Source organism: Pisolithus orientalis (genome assembly GCF_024613125.1).
Source record: "Pisolithus orientalis strain OTSU chromosome Unknown F5J12scaffold_52, whole genome shotgun sequence".
Lineage (NCBI taxonomy): Eukaryota > Fungi > Basidiomycota > Agaricomycetes > Boletales > Pisolithaceae > Pisolithus > Pisolithus orientalis.
In genome coordinates, this window is record NW_026260833.1 from 214,899 (window position 1) to 230,926 (window position 16,028).

General features: G+C 50.1%; 4 protein-coding genes across 4 annotated transcripts; 1 reads left to right on the plus strand and 3 right to left on the minus strand.

Moving 5' to 3' along the window:
• Positions 1 to 102: 102 nt before the first annotated feature.
• On the plus strand, positions 103 to 2,963 carry F5J12DRAFT_462573 (amino acid transporter). Its single transcript, XM_051739555.1, has 19 exons — positions 103 to 378; positions 435 to 462; positions 513 to 521; positions 582 to 596; positions 645 to 711; positions 765 to 961; positions 1,015 to 1,086; positions 1,139 to 1,215; positions 1,266 to 1,302; positions 1,353 to 1,480; positions 1,553 to 1,556; positions 1,611 to 1,637; positions 1,694 to 1,840; positions 1,894 to 1,964; positions 2,014 to 2,023; positions 2,082 to 2,510; positions 2,571 to 2,630; positions 2,690 to 2,793; positions 2,843 to 2,963. The coding sequence occupies exons 1-18, from the start codon at positions 298 to 300 to the stop codon at positions 2,770 to 2,772; spliced, it is 1,542 nt and encodes a 513-aa protein (XP_051595590.1). The 5' UTR covers positions 103 to 297; the 3' UTR covers positions 2,773 to 2,793; positions 2,843 to 2,963.
• On the minus strand, positions 2,882 to 4,397 carry F5J12DRAFT_462553 (uncharacterized protein). Its single transcript, XM_051739554.1, has 6 exons — positions 4,369 to 4,397; positions 4,192 to 4,316; positions 4,032 to 4,116; positions 3,862 to 3,971; positions 3,575 to 3,775; positions 2,882 to 3,506 (listed from the first exon to the last, which is right to left on the minus strand). The coding sequence occupies exons 2-6, from the start codon at positions 4,246 to 4,248 to the stop codon at positions 3,105 to 3,107; spliced, it is 855 nt and encodes a 284-aa protein (XP_051595591.1). The 5' UTR covers positions 4,249 to 4,316; positions 4,369 to 4,397; the 3' UTR covers positions 2,882 to 3,104.
• Positions 4,398 to 4,898: 501 nt separating this feature from the next.
• F5J12DRAFT_907452 (putative aminoadipate reductase) lies at positions 4,899 to 8,893 on the minus strand (the record flags this gene model as incomplete). The annotated part of the gene is made up of 13 exons (XM_051748940.1): positions 4,899 to 5,105; positions 5,183 to 5,440; positions 5,494 to 5,643; positions 5,703 to 5,981; positions 6,046 to 6,577; positions 6,631 to 6,795; positions 6,850 to 7,011; positions 7,070 to 7,285; positions 7,347 to 7,453; positions 7,519 to 7,737; positions 7,799 to 8,106; positions 8,174 to 8,531; positions 8,594 to 8,893. The coding sequence occupies 13 exons, from the start codon at positions 8,891 to 8,893 to the stop codon at positions 4,899 to 4,901; spliced, it is 3,261 nt and encodes a 1,086-aa protein (XP_051595592.1).
• A 1,616-nt stretch (positions 8,894 to 10,509) lies between these two features.
• On the minus strand, positions 10,510 to 14,893 carry F5J12DRAFT_929724 (putative aminoadipate reductase; the record flags this gene model as incomplete). The annotated part of the gene is made up of 15 exons (XM_051749507.1): positions 14,112 to 14,893; positions 13,693 to 14,050; positions 13,327 to 13,634; positions 13,047 to 13,265; positions 12,872 to 12,978; positions 12,601 to 12,816; positions 12,381 to 12,542; positions 12,254 to 12,326; positions 12,162 to 12,205; positions 11,678 to 12,087; positions 11,308 to 11,585; positions 11,092 to 11,241; positions 10,781 to 11,038; positions 10,612 to 10,716; positions 10,510 to 10,542 (listed from the first exon to the last, which is right to left on the minus strand). The coding sequence occupies exons 1-15, from the start codon at positions 14,430 to 14,432 to the stop codon at positions 10,510 to 10,512; spliced, it is 3,042 nt and encodes a 1,013-aa protein (XP_051595593.1). The 5' UTR covers positions 14,433 to 14,893.
• Between the last annotated feature and the right edge of the window lie 1,135 nt (positions 14,894 to 16,028).

The window sequence follows — 16,028 nt, forward strand, 5'->3', positions numbered from 1 at the left end:
TTCATACGTCACCGCTTCAGCGTTCGGGCTGCGAACGCTTGCGAGGTGCTCCCCTGAAGGGCACTGAGCGCACCCACCATCTGTGCAACATACCTGTTCACTATGACGTTGCCGACGATGATTTCTCTTCATCGTCGATTCACGAAAACGCGTGGAGAGATGGAGTGCACTAACTGTGATATGTGCTAATGCTTTGCCTAGTTATCTCGGATCACCGAGCCCCACGGGTTTAGCGTGGGACGCGGGGTATGTATAATAGTAACGAGTCGAAGACTCATATTGGGCCTCAAAGACATCATGGCTACCGAACAGCTTGATGTCGACCTCGCTGCCCGCGATGACCTCCAAAAGCTAGGCTACACCCAAGAAATGTCCAGAGTTTGTCTCCTCCAGCTTGCAGCTTCCCTCGGGACTCACATACCATGGCGATCCAGAGTCGTGGTTTGCCACACATTCTCTTCAGTAAGTCGGTTTTGTATGCATTGGTATAAAAGAGGATAACAGTCCTTCAGTGACTCTAGGTCAGTTTCAACGACGTTTGTTAGTAATGGCACTTACCCAGTAACGAATCAACCACCCAGCTATCATGGCAGTCCGTAGGTCATCTTTAGTTTTGAATGAAACACTCCCACACTGTAGCATAGCCTACGGTCTTGCCGCTCCCATAGCTACGTCGCTCGTCGGCGGTGGACCCGCCGTCATGGTCTGGGGGTGCGTCAGGATCCCATCAGTCTTTCTTATCTCCACGTGCTTCTTCCTTTTAGGTGGATCCTGGTTTCTGCATTCACACAAGCGCTCGCTCTCTCGCTCGCAGAGATATGTTCCAAGTACCCCACGTCCGCAGGTGCATACTACTGGTGCTTCCGCTTGGCTTCGCCCAGATACAAGGTCTTACTCTCTTGGGTCAACGGATGGCTCACCATGGTGGGCGTTTGGACCATTGCACTGAGTGTCACGTTTGGTACTAGAGCTTCACCGACTGGCTGACCACCAAGGCTGACTTTATATGCATAGGAACCGCGCAGCTCATTGTCGCTGGCGTTGGCATTTACTACCCTGATTGGGTAGCAACTCCTTGGCAGACGTGTGGGCACATTTCGTTGTCAGTGTGACATTTTCGACAGTCTGATTGTTACAGATGTCATCTTTCTAGGAGTGACTGCAGTGACATTGGTGTTCTGCTTGTTCTTCAACAAGTATCTTCCCACCATTGACGTGTGTTTCTCCTTCTCACTCCGTGTGTGCGCGGATGAACTTTTTCTCAGATCATATGTGCATGTTGGACTGCATTGGGTATAATCGGTAAGAATCTCATGGAGTGTGCTAGATGATCCTGGTCTCACGCATCTCAGTCACGCTAGTCTGTTTATCCGTGAAAGCAGCAGCAGGGCGACGCTCAATTTCGTTTGCTTTGGGAGGTTTTGATGCTTCAGCATCTGGATGGACACCGGGGTGGTCCTTCTTCATTGGTCTGCTCCCTGTAAGTCTGTCTGTGTTACTCAGCTAGGTTTCAGGGCTTAGATCGAAGCAATTATGTTTGTCATTCTGTTAGCCTGGTAGGTCTTTGGAGTCTCTGAGTAGTGATGGTCGATGATTTCAATGCTATCTAGCATACACGTACTCTGCTATCGGAATGAGTGAGTGCACAGTAACGTTTCCGATTGCTTCCCCCGATTGATTTCAAGGATTCTAGTCGCTAGTATGGCAGAAGAGGTTCATAATCCTTCCGAAGTCCTTCCGAGGGCGATGGCATGGTCCGTTCCCATCGGCGCGATTTGGGGTGTCGTGTTCCTCCTGCCAATCGTATTCACGTTACCTGACGTTGCAACGCTGCTATCTGGTACGTTGTTGAGGAGTAGGGCAGTTGCAGTTTCGTGGGCTGAACGCATGCAGTACCTTCCGGACAGCCGATTGGTGTGATGTTCACGTTGGCAATGGGATCTAAGGGAGGAGGCTTTGGTTTAGTAAGCAGGCATCTGGTAACGTTACGCTAGCTGACACCCTTTCGTGCAGTGGTTTATTGGTACGTCCGTTTCCCGGCCAAGGACAACTGAGTCCTTTTATCTATTGGCTACACACAGTATTTGGTATTGGATTGTTCTGCGCTATTTCCATCTCATGCGCGGCATCACGAGCAACATGGGCCTTTGCGCGTGACAAAGCGATACCATTCCATGTCCACTTCGCCAAGATCAGTTCCCACATCTCCGACGTACCCGTGAATGCTCTCTTCCTCTCCACAGGTATCCAAGTCCTTCTCGGACTTATCTACCTCGGCTCCTCGACAGCCTTCAATGCATTCGTCGGTGTCGCTGTGATGTGTCTCGGTGCTTCCTATGCGATGCCAGTGGCGATCTCGCTTGCCAACGGGAGGAAGGACGTTAGGGATGCGCCGTTTTCTCTTGGAAAGGCAGGCCACGTGGTGAATGGGATTGCGGTGCTATGGATCATGTTTGCGATGGTTTTGTTTTCGATGCCAGCTGTGATACCCGTAACACGGGTAACAATGAGTACGTCATCCACGTTCGTGTTCGTGGACAACGCGCTAACTTTGGAGTGGCCACGTACAGATTATGCCTCAGTCGTGTTTGTAGGGTTTGCGGCGATATGTGCAGTGTGGTATATGATCAGTACGTCGCCTTGTGCTTTACATGGTTAGTGCACGCCACTGACCGCCCCCGCTTTGCAGATGGGCGGCACCATTACTCCGGACCACCTGTTCCTCGTGACACGTCACCACAGTCGACGCCAGCGCCGTCGAAGCTTGACTAGAGGACAGCGCAGGACAGCTATGTAGGCGCCCCAACATACATAGCTTCCATTTCCCGCTAACGATTAGTAGGGGAACAGGCCGTCAACGACCTAATTTCCGCAAAGTCTTGTATGCATTTATACAATGTTCCAGGTAGGTATCAGCTAGGAATCATAAGGAAAGAACACATATATCTCCTGGGGAAAGGTAATAGCACATGGGCTTGATGACGAGAACTCGGAGCAAAATAGCACGCGATAGCATCGACCAATAGATATAACAAATGGTAAAGTGGATGGAAGCATGAACTGAAAACACAGCAAAGCGGACTCCGACTTTGCAACCCACTCTATTACGCCAACAACTTGGGGATAACCTTGATCATCTGGTCAACATTGATGAACTGGACCCAAGCTTCCAGATCCTTCGCGTTATCGTGCCATATAAACTTGGATTCCTTCGTTCCACGGAAGAACGCGCAAGCGCACTGATAAGATTCTTCGATGACAGTTCCGTTCCGGTGCACTCCCAATTGAGCTTTGAAGACTCGGAATTCCCAGCCTTGGAGGGGGTGATCGTCGCCGCGAGCGGTTTCATTGGGGATGTTGAACTCGAGACGGGACCAGTCGAATCCTCTATTCTGTCCGACTGCCTTGATGTAGGCGGCTTTGAGGGAAAGGAGGATACATAAACGACGAAGGACTACTTCGTCTCCCAGCTCGGGCGCAATGAATGACTGTTCCAATGGTGTGAGCTGCATGATCCGTCAGTGATTGGTATTCGACGTCAGCGACATGAGCGCCTGGGGAACGAGAGACGGACTTTGTGAGCAAATGATTCAGCGTAGGCTGATACGGGTACTCCTCTAGGCTCGACGCAGAGCTGTTTAATGCCGAGCCCGACGTTGATGACTTGTCGTTGGCGACCTTGCGTCATGACCATTCCGCATAACGAGTTATCGTAAGCGAGGTGGTAGCCAATCATAGACTGCAGAAACTTTTCCGGAGGCATATCATCTGATGACTGACGACGGGTGAGCAACGAGTCAGTGAACAGATAAACATCGACTTCAACGAAGGCGGACACAGCACTTATAGACCGGAACACACCTGCTCGATCCAATGTTTCCCACTTGACGTCACATAATCTTTCCACTTCGTCCTCGATATCCGTCGGTGGCGCATCATCAGAAGAGGGAGCATTTCACATATGATCTGGCCTGAACATGTGGCGGCAAGAGATGATTACACATTAAGGGCGAGAACCAAGAAAGACGCACGGAAAGATTCGATAGAGGTAATGTCTTTGGTTATCGTGGCGTGCGGAACGCATTTCTTGACGAGCTCATAGCATTTTTCGTATTCCTTGTGTTGTCGTCCACCGTAGAGAGTGGCAGCTGCGTCGGTACCTTATCAGACGGTGTGAAGCAGAGGACTTACGTCGGTGGTGACATCGCGGTTTATTGAGAGCATCCATACAAGAATTGGGCATTCCATAGCGTGTTACGAGGGTCTCTCGGAGTGGGATGGATGGGTTTCCTAGCGGTATATGTAGTAATGTACAACTGAGGGTCGGTCAGGTTCGACTCGCAGTGACAGAAGACATCGACAGCAGACCTTCTTTGATGCAGATGCGGACAACAGCAGAACAGCGGCGGACAGCCTTTCACAGACAAACAAGGGGAGGACTTAATTATAAGACATGCTGAGCAACAACCACACGTGTTGCCAATTCCAACTTATTCAACTGATATACTGCAGTTTGTATGCTACATGCATGGTACCGTTCCATTCCGTGTCCAGGAAGACCCACTGCCTTAGTGACAGCTTGTTCACGAACAATTCCAGGGCAAGTATTGATGATACTAGAACCCAATCAGACGCCGTTCCTTGACAATAATAGTTTCGTTTCAGCGGTCGTTTTTGAGTTTGTTTCATCTGGACTTTTTACAGCAGTCAATTATCAACACCTCCGAACTGCTTACGACACATAAATTCGATAACGACGGCGCAAGACGACAACCAAGTAAAAGTACATACGTCAATGGCTAATTCTGCACACTCGTGGCAGTACATACGAATTGCCCGAACGAGTCGACACGGACAACGTGCTACACAGTTACAGATCAGGTGCGATCATCGCAAACTCAGACCACGTCCCGGAACCATCCTACGGATACCCAGTAATCCACCCATCGAATTGCATCCGACCTGGAAAGCGGCGGTAACGCTGCCATAGTCTTGCTGACTCTCTCAGCTGTGTCGGTGGCAAAGGTTACTGCCAGAACGCTGGTGTCCTGGCCAGAAGACTGCTGATCGAACGTGCGTAAATAGTCAACCAGCTTGATGGCAGGCTTTCATTATACGTATAAGGGGCACATAAAATACCAGTCAGCGAAAGGACTAGCCGTCGATCTCCGGGCGCACTCACCACTCGACGTATCTTTTCCTCGTTTGCATTGACTGCTTGTTTCTCCAGCCTGTGGAACCATTCAGTCGAATGTAAAAGAGGAAGTCGCTCTTTTGTTATCTTCTTCTCGAATAGGGCATCGCTGATCGGTTTCATGACAGCCTCAAACTCTACTGGGAGAGGATGTACGACATTCACCGCGATCGGGGGCTCGTCGTCACCCAAAGCAACATCGAGGACGGCTCCCGACACGGCATCCATCGGCAGCCAGGCAATACTCTATGAAACCTTTGTTGATGATACGTATCCACACCATGGTAAAGTTTACTCACCCCGCCAAGGTTCGGCAGCCCACCGAGTGTCACACTGGACTTGACCGTTATGGGGACCCACTCTGTGACTGACCATGCACCACGAGGAGCGCCACCGGTAATCTGACCTATGCGGAATGATGTGGCAGGTAAACCACTCATTGCCATGATCTGTGTCAAGAACATAGCCGTCAGGAATGCGACTGACACTCCTTTGAGAAAGGACGAACCCTTTCGCTAACATATTTACTACCCCCATACCCGTTGCCAACTGCCACGGTGGCATCAGCGATCACATCTTCCGGTACTCGACCTCTCTTCGTATCCCAATTTTGAGTAGAGGTGATCGAAGACGTAAACATAAAGCGCGGTTTCGGCGTCTTCTTCGATGCTAGAGCGAGGTCTATCAGATTCCGCGTTCCCCGAACATTTGGTTCCAATGTTGCCAACGATAGATTGAAGTCGATCCGCCAAGCGTTGTGGATTATGACAGTAACCGAATCGCGTATCTGTTCACGCAGATCGTGAAAGTGATATAGATATTTGACGTATAAAATCAGGTTGAATCCTCACCTCTGCATAGGTTTGGTCTTCCAACCCAAGGTTCTCCCGCGAGGTGTCACCCTCCACATAGACGAGCTTCTGGGACTCAAGAAGGCTCGTATCCAACCCACGGTCCTGGAACGTGGAGAACTGTCTCTCTTGAGAAGTCGTCGTCTTTGATCGCCTGTTCAGAGTGTATATCCGCGCGACGTCCTCCCTTTGCAGGAGGGACGCGATCATGTAGGAGCCCAGTGCACCGGTCGAGCCAGTCACGAGGACGACATGTGGTTCATTTCCGTCTCTTCTGGTCGGAACTCCACCGATACGTTTACCTGGCAATCCCGACGAATACTTCTTTATCATATTTTCGATTTCTACCTTGGGATCGACGGTGCCTTGCTTGTGAGTGATTATATTGACAAGTTGTTCGGCAAGTGCTCTGAGGGTAGGGTTTGCGAAGACGATATTTTGGCTGATACGGGACACAGCCTCGCGGATGTTTTGGTCTGAAGACGCTTTGAGAGAGCCATTGATGCGATTCCTGAGGAACGTTGCAGACAAACTTGGTGACGCCATTGACAACTGCATCGTGGAGAGGAGGAGAGTGAGGCGTACCTATCGAAACCTTGCTCGAACAAATCCACGTCTGGGATCGCAGGCTCGTTCGAGTTGACTGCAGTGACATGTACCATTAACCAATCCTCGACTTTTGGAATTGTCCACTCCGATGGCAAGGGAACTTCGATGCCAGCCGTGGCGCTGGCCTCTACAGATTCGTACCTATAACCCGCATGTTATTTCATGAAGCTGCTCCGAGCTAATGTGCCAACTTACAGTGCATCAATCTCTGATTCGTACAAACTCAAGGTCGCCTTTTTGGTCACAGTACCCTTACTCGCGCGAAGCATAGGCTTGTCCTTACTCGTGACCAATATCATTTCTTTGAAAATTCTACTGAAACTAGGTGCATCCTTGTTTGCTTCTTCAACCACGGGCCTGCACAGATGTGACATTCAGCATTGCATGGTTTCAAAGGTGAGGTGCTGCAACGTGCCATATCAAGTTTCTGAATCCAGCCACTTGTTTCTCGTCCTGCACATCGATCGCATATTCTGGTTTCGGCTCGACGAGAATGCCAGCTTGCGAGCGGCCACGGCCAAACATACATATGCCTGACACGTAGCGACTAGTTCTTATGACGCTTTCCATCGGCGCAGGCACGGTTTTCTCGCCGGTCGATAACATGATGACGTCATCTAGTCTTCCGACACTATGTGTAGGTGCCAGTTTGGATTGATGCTCCCCCGAGTTGTAAGAAAAGGAAAACGTACACTTTATAAAGCCCTTCGATAGTGGGGTGTTTGATGAATACATCGGAGGTTGCATAGCCCTTCACATCAGGCAAGTTTTCGACAGATACTTGGTGGGTCTCGGACGACTGACATGTTCCAAAGGTAAGTGAGCTGACCTATCATGATGTCAACACTCGTCTCGTTCGCTTACCAATACCTGACACTCGAACGCTCCATCGTCCAATGGTGCCCACCGCAGGCGTGTGTTTGGGCCTGGACGTACCCATTCCCATTCTTTCTGATCTTCTGGAGTGCGTATGCATGTTGTGAATGCGGCGGTTTCTGTTGCGCCATAGACAGATCCGAGTTTCACGCCGGCGTTAACGAGTGCGTCCCCTGTCTTCTTGGCAAGAGGACCTCCGCCATATGACTATCGACGAGAAACACATGTGAACCTACGGAGACCATCGGAAAATTGGATAGGTACGCACGACATATACAAATTTAGTGAGTTGCTTGATGGACTCTGGCGATGAAGCCCATTCTTCCAGAAATGATGGCACAACTAACAATGCTCCGGACTTCGTCAATATGGCATTTTCAAGCGCGTTCTGCGTGTTCGCGACGACGGGAGGTTTAGTGTGGTCGTGAAACGCGGTCGGGGCGTACACAGACATGCTTTGGAGAGATGCGATTGAGACGAATATCTGCATAAATACGCCCATGAAGTGAAAGGGGGGGAGATGGCCTGCAGCTACTCGGACGTCGTAGCCTAGCGCTCGGTGCTCTATCATTGTGGCTGCGGGATGCGATGGAAGGTGAGGGTCAGGGGCGATTAATTGATTTTAGACATGATGGTTGCTCACGCATGATACAATAGTGCTTCCCGGTGACGTGGGTTATCGGGATTGGCTTTGGGAAACCAGTGCTCCCAGAAGAGTGAAGATAAAACATAACATGGACATTGCTTATTTCACCCTTCGGGTAAGGGGAGAACGGTGAGTCGATAGTTTCTTCGCTCATATATGGATACACTGTCGCCAAGGTTGGAGGTTCGTCGATCTGGAGATCGTACGCTTGGTCCCCCTGTGAGGCCGACTCCCTTTTGACCTCTGCGATGAGACTCCCAAGCGAACTTTGGGTAGCTATCAAACGACGAGACTTGGTTGTCTTGAGCAAGTTGATGATGGCCGCGGGTGAATTTCTGGGTGACATCGGTAGCGGCTAAAGGTCACCACTCAATTCTTCATGCTACTACATGGACTGCCAGAGATTGTGCGACGTACGATCAAACCGGCATAAATGACGCCCATGAACAATGCCTGGTACAGAATGGTATCGACATTTGCGACGATGCCGACCACCTCCCTGTCCTGACCCTGGCGACCTGGGCGGACAGCATGGGCAACCCGTTGAGATGCGCGGTAGAACTCGAGATGTGAAATACTGCGCAGTTCGTTACTTTGTTCGTCAGGATAGACGAAGAACGGGTGGTCTGGACAATGACGCGCGTTGTATTCCAACATGTCGGGGACGAAGAGGGATCCATCGACGGGTGGATAGATTCGCTCTGTCGAGTGTTCCATGTAAGACGCTGATGGAGATATTGTGAAGTGAATTGCCTGTGTGACTGAGGACCCGTGAAGTATCTCTGGTGTTTTATAGCTCGACAACGCATACTTCGATTTGCAAACGATATAAGCACAGGGGATAGAATTACATCAAAGTTCCAACAACCACGGACCAGATAAGATTAGAAGACTTACCGGGTACCCTTATTAGTCACGACGCGTGTCTGGGCCTCACACAGTAGCCGCATCTGACCGTAAGTTTTTCACATGCCCGGCAATTGAATGTATCCTGAATCGTTTCTGTCGTGCAGCGCTGTATAGCCGCTTTCACTACCATTGGACCAGCGGACCCAGATAAGCACGGCCACTAGAAGACTTACCCTTGATAATGGGTTTTGAACGACCACTACCTTCCGCGCTCGACGCCCAAGAAGAGCAGGTGATCAAGCCTTCAGGTCCGGGTGCCAACAGAAGCCGGATCCGAAGCCGTAGTTTTCTTATGTGCCTCGTTGCTTTACTTCAAGGAAAGGAGTAGTCATGCGACGCTGCACGGCAGACACAAAACCGAGTAGTTTCGGTCATGCCTTAGTATTCACCAGACTTCGGGCTTGTAACTGGGGCGATCGGCTGTTGACTAATGTAGGTGCCAACGCACTTTGACTTTGCTGACAGTGTGCATCAGAGTCTGCTGCACGAATCGGAGCCATTATTCCCCCTTCTTGGTGTGTCATCTCATCCCGTACTGATGACACGTTTGTCACTTTTACACTGGATTCCTTCGTATGGCGAAAATGCAGACATAGAAACAGTGCTGTCAAGAGTCAAGATGGTAGAATAGTAGTCATAGAGGTGTTCATGGTAGTGGTTGTCTGGCCAGAGCCCGTTGCTCATTTACTTATATTCCACCCAACGAAAAGGGACGAATGGCTATCGTTTATGCTGTGCACTAGGGGCTGAGTTTTACGAACCTCATCTCCGAGCAAGTTATGGCGCTGACGGTTGGCATCGATGGCATAGGAAGGTTTTACAAGCTCATACATCATGCATTCTTCCATGTAGCGCACCGTGAATTCGGGTCCCAACCAGCAATGCGACCTTGCCACTGGAAGATCTGACCTGTCACAGATCACGTGTGCCCAATGCGTCCTGTCGCTTGCGCCCTGACCATAAGCTTCTCACATGTCTAGCAAGTACTTGGATGTATCCAGTATCGCTGCTACCGTGTGCGTCCGACTTATGACGGTGTCCACTATGTTAGCCGGATCCTAAGCCTCGGTAGGCTTTGCGCGTGCTTGATGTACCTGTTACTTTACCTCAAGGAAGGGGGCGGTCATGCGACGCTGGACGGCAGAAACAGACCTGGATACATCCAAGTACATTGCCTGATTAACCAGCGAATTCGCGATTGGAAAACCGAAACCACAAACTACCCATGCGACTTAGCGTAAGGTAGCAAAGTCGTTACTAATTGAGTGCCGATGATGATGAACTAGAGCTTCATTTGGAGTGTGGGAATTCACAGGTTTGCCCTGGAAATCACTATCCTACGGAGAGTGACTTTTGCCTCGAGTTGTAGCCTACAGCTCCAAATCATTCTTTTATTTTACGCTGTTGCGGATCAGGTGCAATCATCAGACCTCATCTCGGAACCATCCCACGGATACCTAGTAGTCAACCCATCGTATTGCGTCCGACCGGGAAAGAGGCGGTAACGTTTTCATAGTCTTGCTTACTCTCTCAGCTCTGTCGGTGGCGAAGGTTACTGCAAGAATGCTAGTGTTCCGGCCAGATGACTGCTGATCGAACGCGCGTAAATAGTCAAACAGCTTGATAGCAGGCTTTCGTTGCATATACAGTACTAGTCAGCGAAAGGACTAGCCGTCGATCTTCGAACGCGCTTACCACTTGGCGTAACTTTTCTTCGTTCGCATTGACTGCTTGTTTCTCCAGCCTGTGGAACCAATCAGACAAATGTAAAAGAGGAAGTCGCTCTTTCGTTATCTTCTTCTCGAATAGGGCATCACTGATCGGTTTCATGACAGCCTCAAACTCCACTGGGCGAGGGTGTGCAACGTTCACCATGGTCGGGAGCTCGTTATCACTCAAGGCGACATCGAGGATGGCTCCCGATACGGCATTCATCGGCAGCCATGCAACACTCTGTAAAACTTAGATTGATGATACGTATCCGCACCACGGCAAAGTTCACTCACCACGCCAAGGTCTGGCAGCCTCCCAAGCGTCACACCAGACTTTATTGTTATGGGGACCCATTCCGTGATTGACCATGCGCCACAGGGAGCGGCACCGGTAACCTGTCCTATCCGGAATGATGCAGCTGGTAAGCCGCTCATTTCCAGGATCTGTATCAAGAGCACACAAAAGAACCATCAGGAACACGTCCAACACCTCGTTGAGAACGGACGGACCCTTTCGCTAACATATTTACTACCACCATACCCGTTGCCAACTGCCACAGAAACATCAGCAATTACATCTTCCGGCACTTGACCTCTCTTCGTATCCCAATTTTGAGCAGACGCGATCGAAAGGTAAACATAAACCGCGGCTTCTGCATCTTCTGCGATGCCAGCGCGAGGTCTATCAGATTCCGCGTTCCCCGAACATTTGGTTCCAACGTTGCCAACGACAGATTGAGGTCGATCCGCCAAGCGGTGTGGATGATGATAGTAACTGAATCGCGTATCTGTTCACACAGTAGATGAAAGCGATATGGACATTGACGCATAAAACTAGGTTGAACCCTCACCTCTGCATAGATTTTGTCATCCAACCCACGATGCTGGAACGTAGAAAGCCGCCTCTCTTGAGACGTTGACGTTTTTAATCGCCTGTTCAAGGCGTATATCCGCACGACATCCTCTCTCTGCATGAGGGACGCGATCATGTAGGAGCCCAGTGCATCGGTCGAGCCAGTCACGAGGACGACATGTGGTTCATCTCCGTCTCTTCTGGCCGAAATGCCACTGACACGTTTACCTGGTAAGCCCGACGAATACCTTCTTACCATGTTTTCGATTTCTGCTTTGGGATCGACGGTGTCTGCCTTGTGAGTAATTATATTGACGAGCTGTTTAGAAAGTCCTCTAAGGGTAGGGTTGGCGAAAACGATATTTTGGCTGATACGGGACACAGCCTCGCGGATGTTTTGGTCTGGAGACGCTTTGAGAGAGCCATTGATGCAATTCCTGTGGAACGTTGCAGACAGACTTGGTAATTCGGTTAACAAGTGCATCTTGCGGGGGTGAAGAGTAAGGCGTACCTGTCGAAACCCTGCTCGAATAAGTCCACGTCTGGGTCCACAGGCTCGTTCGAGTTCACTGCAGTGACATGTACCATTAGTCAATCCTCAACTTTGACAGCCGTCCATTCCGATGGCAAGGGAACCTCGATGCCAGTCGTGGAGCTTGCCTTTACAGATTTGTACCTATACCCCCCGTGATATTTCACGGAGCTATTCAAGGGTAATGTGCCAACTTACAGTGCATCAATCTCTGACTCGTACAAACTCAGGGTTGCCTTTTTCGCCACAGTACCCTTGCCCGTGCGTAGCATAGGCTTGTCCTTGCTCGTGACCAGTATCATTTCTTTGAAAATTCTACTGAAATCAGGTGCATCCTTGTTCGCTTCTTCGACCACAGGCCTATGCAGATGTGACATTCAGCATTGGATGATTTCAAAGGTGGGGTGGTGCAACGTGCCATATCAAGTTTCTGAATTCGGCCACTAGTTTCTCGTCTTTCACATCGATTGCATATTCTGGTTTCGGCTCGACGAGAACGCCAGCTTGGGGGCGACCCCGGCCAAACATACATCCGCCTGACACATAGCGACTGGTTCCGATAACGCTTTCCATTGGCGCAGGCACGGTTTTCTCGCCGGTCGACAACATGATGACGTCATCCAGTCTTCCAACACTAAATGTAGCAGTTCAGAATGGTGTCGCCTGAGTTGTGTAGAAAAAAGACGAACACTTTATAGAGCCCTTCGATGGTGTGGTGTTTTATGAATACATCGGAGGTTGCATAACCCTTCACATCAGGCAAGTTTTCGACAGATACTTGGTGGGTCTCGGACGACTAGCATGTTCCGTGGCAAGTGGATTAGTTGACCTATCACCAAGACAACAGATGCCTTATTCGCTTACCAACAGCTGACACTCGAACGTTCCATCGCCCAAGGGTGCCCACCGCACGCATGTGTTTGGGCCTGGACGTACCCATTCCCATTCTTTCTGATCTTCTGGAGTGTGGATGCATGTTACGAATGCGCCGACTTCGGTAGCGCCATAAAAGGATCCGAGTTTCATACCGGCATTAACGAGTGCGTCCCCTGCCTTCTTGGCAAGAGGGCCGCCGCCATAGGTCTGACGAAGAGAACCGCTCGTAAACCTACGGAGGCCACGGGGAAGTAGGATGGGTACGCACAACATGCAAAAATCTGGTGAGTTGCTTGACAGACTCTGGCATTGAAGCCCATTCCTCCAGAAATGCTGGTACAACTAACAATCCTCCGGACCCGGTGAGTATGGCATTTTCGAGCGCATTCTGGGCGTTCGCGACGACGGGAGGTTTCGTGAGGTCGTGATATGAGGTTGGGGCGTACACAGAGATGCTTTGGAGAGATGTGATCGATAAAAAGATTTGCATGAATACGCCCATGATGTGAAAGGGGGGAAGGTGACCAGCAGCTACTCGGACGTCGTAGCCTAGCGCTCGGTGCTCGGTCATCGTGGCTGCAAAGTGCGATGGGAGGTGAGATCATGGACGATTTCAGGCATGACGAATACTCACTCATGATACAGTAGTGCTTCCCAGTGAGGTGGGTTATCGGGATTGGTTTTGGGAAACCAGTGCTCCCAGAAGAGTGAAGATAAAACATAACATGGTCGTTGCTTATTTCACCCTTCGCATAAGGAGTGAAAGGCGAGTTAATAGTTTCTTCGTTCATGTATGGATACATTGTCGCTAAGGTCGGAGGTTCGTCGATCTGGAGATCGTATACCTCGTCCCCATGTGAGGCTAACTCCCTTTTGACCTCCGAAATGTGACCTCCAAGTGAGCTTTGGGTAGCTATCAAACGATGAGACTTGGTTGTCTTGAGCAAGTTGATGATGGCCGCAGACGAATTTCTGGGTGATATAGGTAATGGCTAGAAGATACCACCCAACCATTCACACGACATAGACCCATCCAGAGAAATTGCGACTCACAATCCAGCCAGCATAAATTATGCCCATGAACAATGTCTGGTACAGAATGGAATCGATGTTTGCGACAATGCCGACGACTTCTCCGTCGTGACCCTGGGGATCTGGGCGGACAGCATGGGCAATTCGCTGAGACGCGCGGTAGAACTCGAGATGTGAAATACTGCGCAATTCGTTGCTTTGTTCGTCGGGGTAGACAAAGAAGGGGTGGTATGGGCTGTGTCGCGCGATGTATTCCAGCATCTCGGGTACAAAGAGGGATCCATCGGCGGGTGGATAGAATCGCCTCGTCGAGTGTTCCGTGGAACATACTGATGAAGACATTGTGAAATGAGTTGTCTGTACTGAGGGCTTCTGAAGGATCTCTGACGTTTTATAGCTCGACAGCGCAAAATTCTTCGATTGATGTAAACATAGGGGTTAGAATTACATCAAATCCAACAGCTCTCAACCCGCGGACCAGATAAGATCAGAAGGCTTACCGGTCTTACATAGTGGTCGCATTCGACCGTAAGCTTTACACATGCCACATACCTATGCAGTACGTGGAAGTATCCTTCTGCAGCGTCGTATAACCGCTTCCACTTTCATTGGACTAGCGAACCAAGATAATCACGGCCACTAGAAGGCTTACCCTTACTAATAGGTTTCGAATGTCCACGTATGCATTCCGCCGGTGTTTCCGCGCCCACTGAGACAGTTCGAGATGGATCGAAGTGTGCCGAAGTGAAGCTGCGACCGCGAAAACAGACGGTGCGGTACTTGAGTCGCTCTGTTCGCCCCGGTGGTCTGATACCAAATCAGTACATGCCTCTTGTGTACACTTTACGCCATTTGGAAATAGCTGTAAGAAACTCTGTGCATTCCATCATTCGATGCCGCTGGGACCATAACCGAAGCAACTCTTGGTTCACCCCATGGAATCCGTGGATGGTAACTGCAATTTACTTGTTGCAGATATTACTCGCTATATATCTGGCTCAGACCGCTCAATTATAATACCTTTGGCTACAGGCTTGCTCGGACGATGTAGTTTTTCCTCACCATCCCTCAGGCCATGCCCCTCGCCGTCATCTCAGACTCATTGAACCCCTAGAAGGAATCTCGTCGCACGCCGGTGTATTTCTCGTGCATAAATTCATTGTGCACTTGTCTCATACTTATATCTCGTCCACAAAGCATTTGCCTTATTACACAAGTTTACTAACTTACTGGTTGTTGATTAACCGATGAGTAGCACTCGTTTGGCAGAAGCTCAGCAACTTTTTGTAAATGGGGATGGATATCGCCGGGCCGTAGCCCAGTGAATTCACTTCGGTACATTTCGGCCTATCAAAGGCGTATAAGGCGGGTCGAGTTGGTCCATTATTTCATCTCGGTTCAATCCAGATAACCTCGCGCCGCGCAGTAACATCAATTCCATACTCGGTGCTTAGGAAGAGCAAGCGATCAGGTCTACATCGAGACATTCATTGTAGTGGTTGTCTGACCCCAGCCCGTCGCTCATCCGCTCATGTCCCACCCGACGAAAAGGGATGATCGATGAGTAACCATCATGTACGCCTTGTCCTAAGGGCTGGGGTTCACCAACCTTATCTCCGATCAAGTTATGTGACACCGACGTGGCATTGACGGCGTAGGAAGGCGCCAGAGGGTTCTACAAGCACATTCATCACATAGTAACGGGGTGTACCGACCCTCACAATGATACCCATGCCCTGACCCTACCAGACGGTAATGCGCGACCCATTGAGATGCGCAATAAAATCCGAGGTCGGGCCGTGCAATTCGTTGCTTCGTTTATGGGGGTAAGCGAAGAATGGGTGGTCTGGACTCTTGCGCACTGCATTCCAACATCTCGGGGAAGGGGGAAATTCGTCCGTCGGTGGATGGGACCGTTCTGTCGAACGCTATGCGCCG

Bases quoted from the DNA above. Each gene is read 5' to 3' on its own strand.
- F5J12DRAFT_462573 (XM_051739555.1), top strand. From the start codon at position 298: ATGGCTACCGAACAGCTTGATGTCGACCTCGCTGCCCGCGATGACCTC. The intron at 379-434 runs GTTTGTCTCCTC...ATGGCGATCCAG, and splicing joins ACACCCAAGAAATGTCCAGA to AGTCGTGGTTTGCCACACAT. The intron at 1,841-1,893 runs GTACGTTGTTGA...GAACGCATGCAG, and splicing joins CGTTGCAACGCTGCTATCTG to TACCTTCCGGACAGCCGATT.
- F5J12DRAFT_462553 (XM_051739554.1), bottom strand. From the start codon at position 4,248: ATGGAATGCCCAATTCTTGTATGGATGCTCTCAATAAACCGCGATGTC. The intron at 4,117-4,191 runs GTAAGTCCTCTG...CGACAACACAAG, and splicing joins ACCGCGATGTCACCACCGAC to GAATACGAAAAATGCTATGA. The intron at 3,972-4,031 runs GTGCGTCTTTCT...CCACATGTTCAG, and splicing joins TACCTCTATCGAATCTTTCC to GCCAGATCATATGTGAAATG.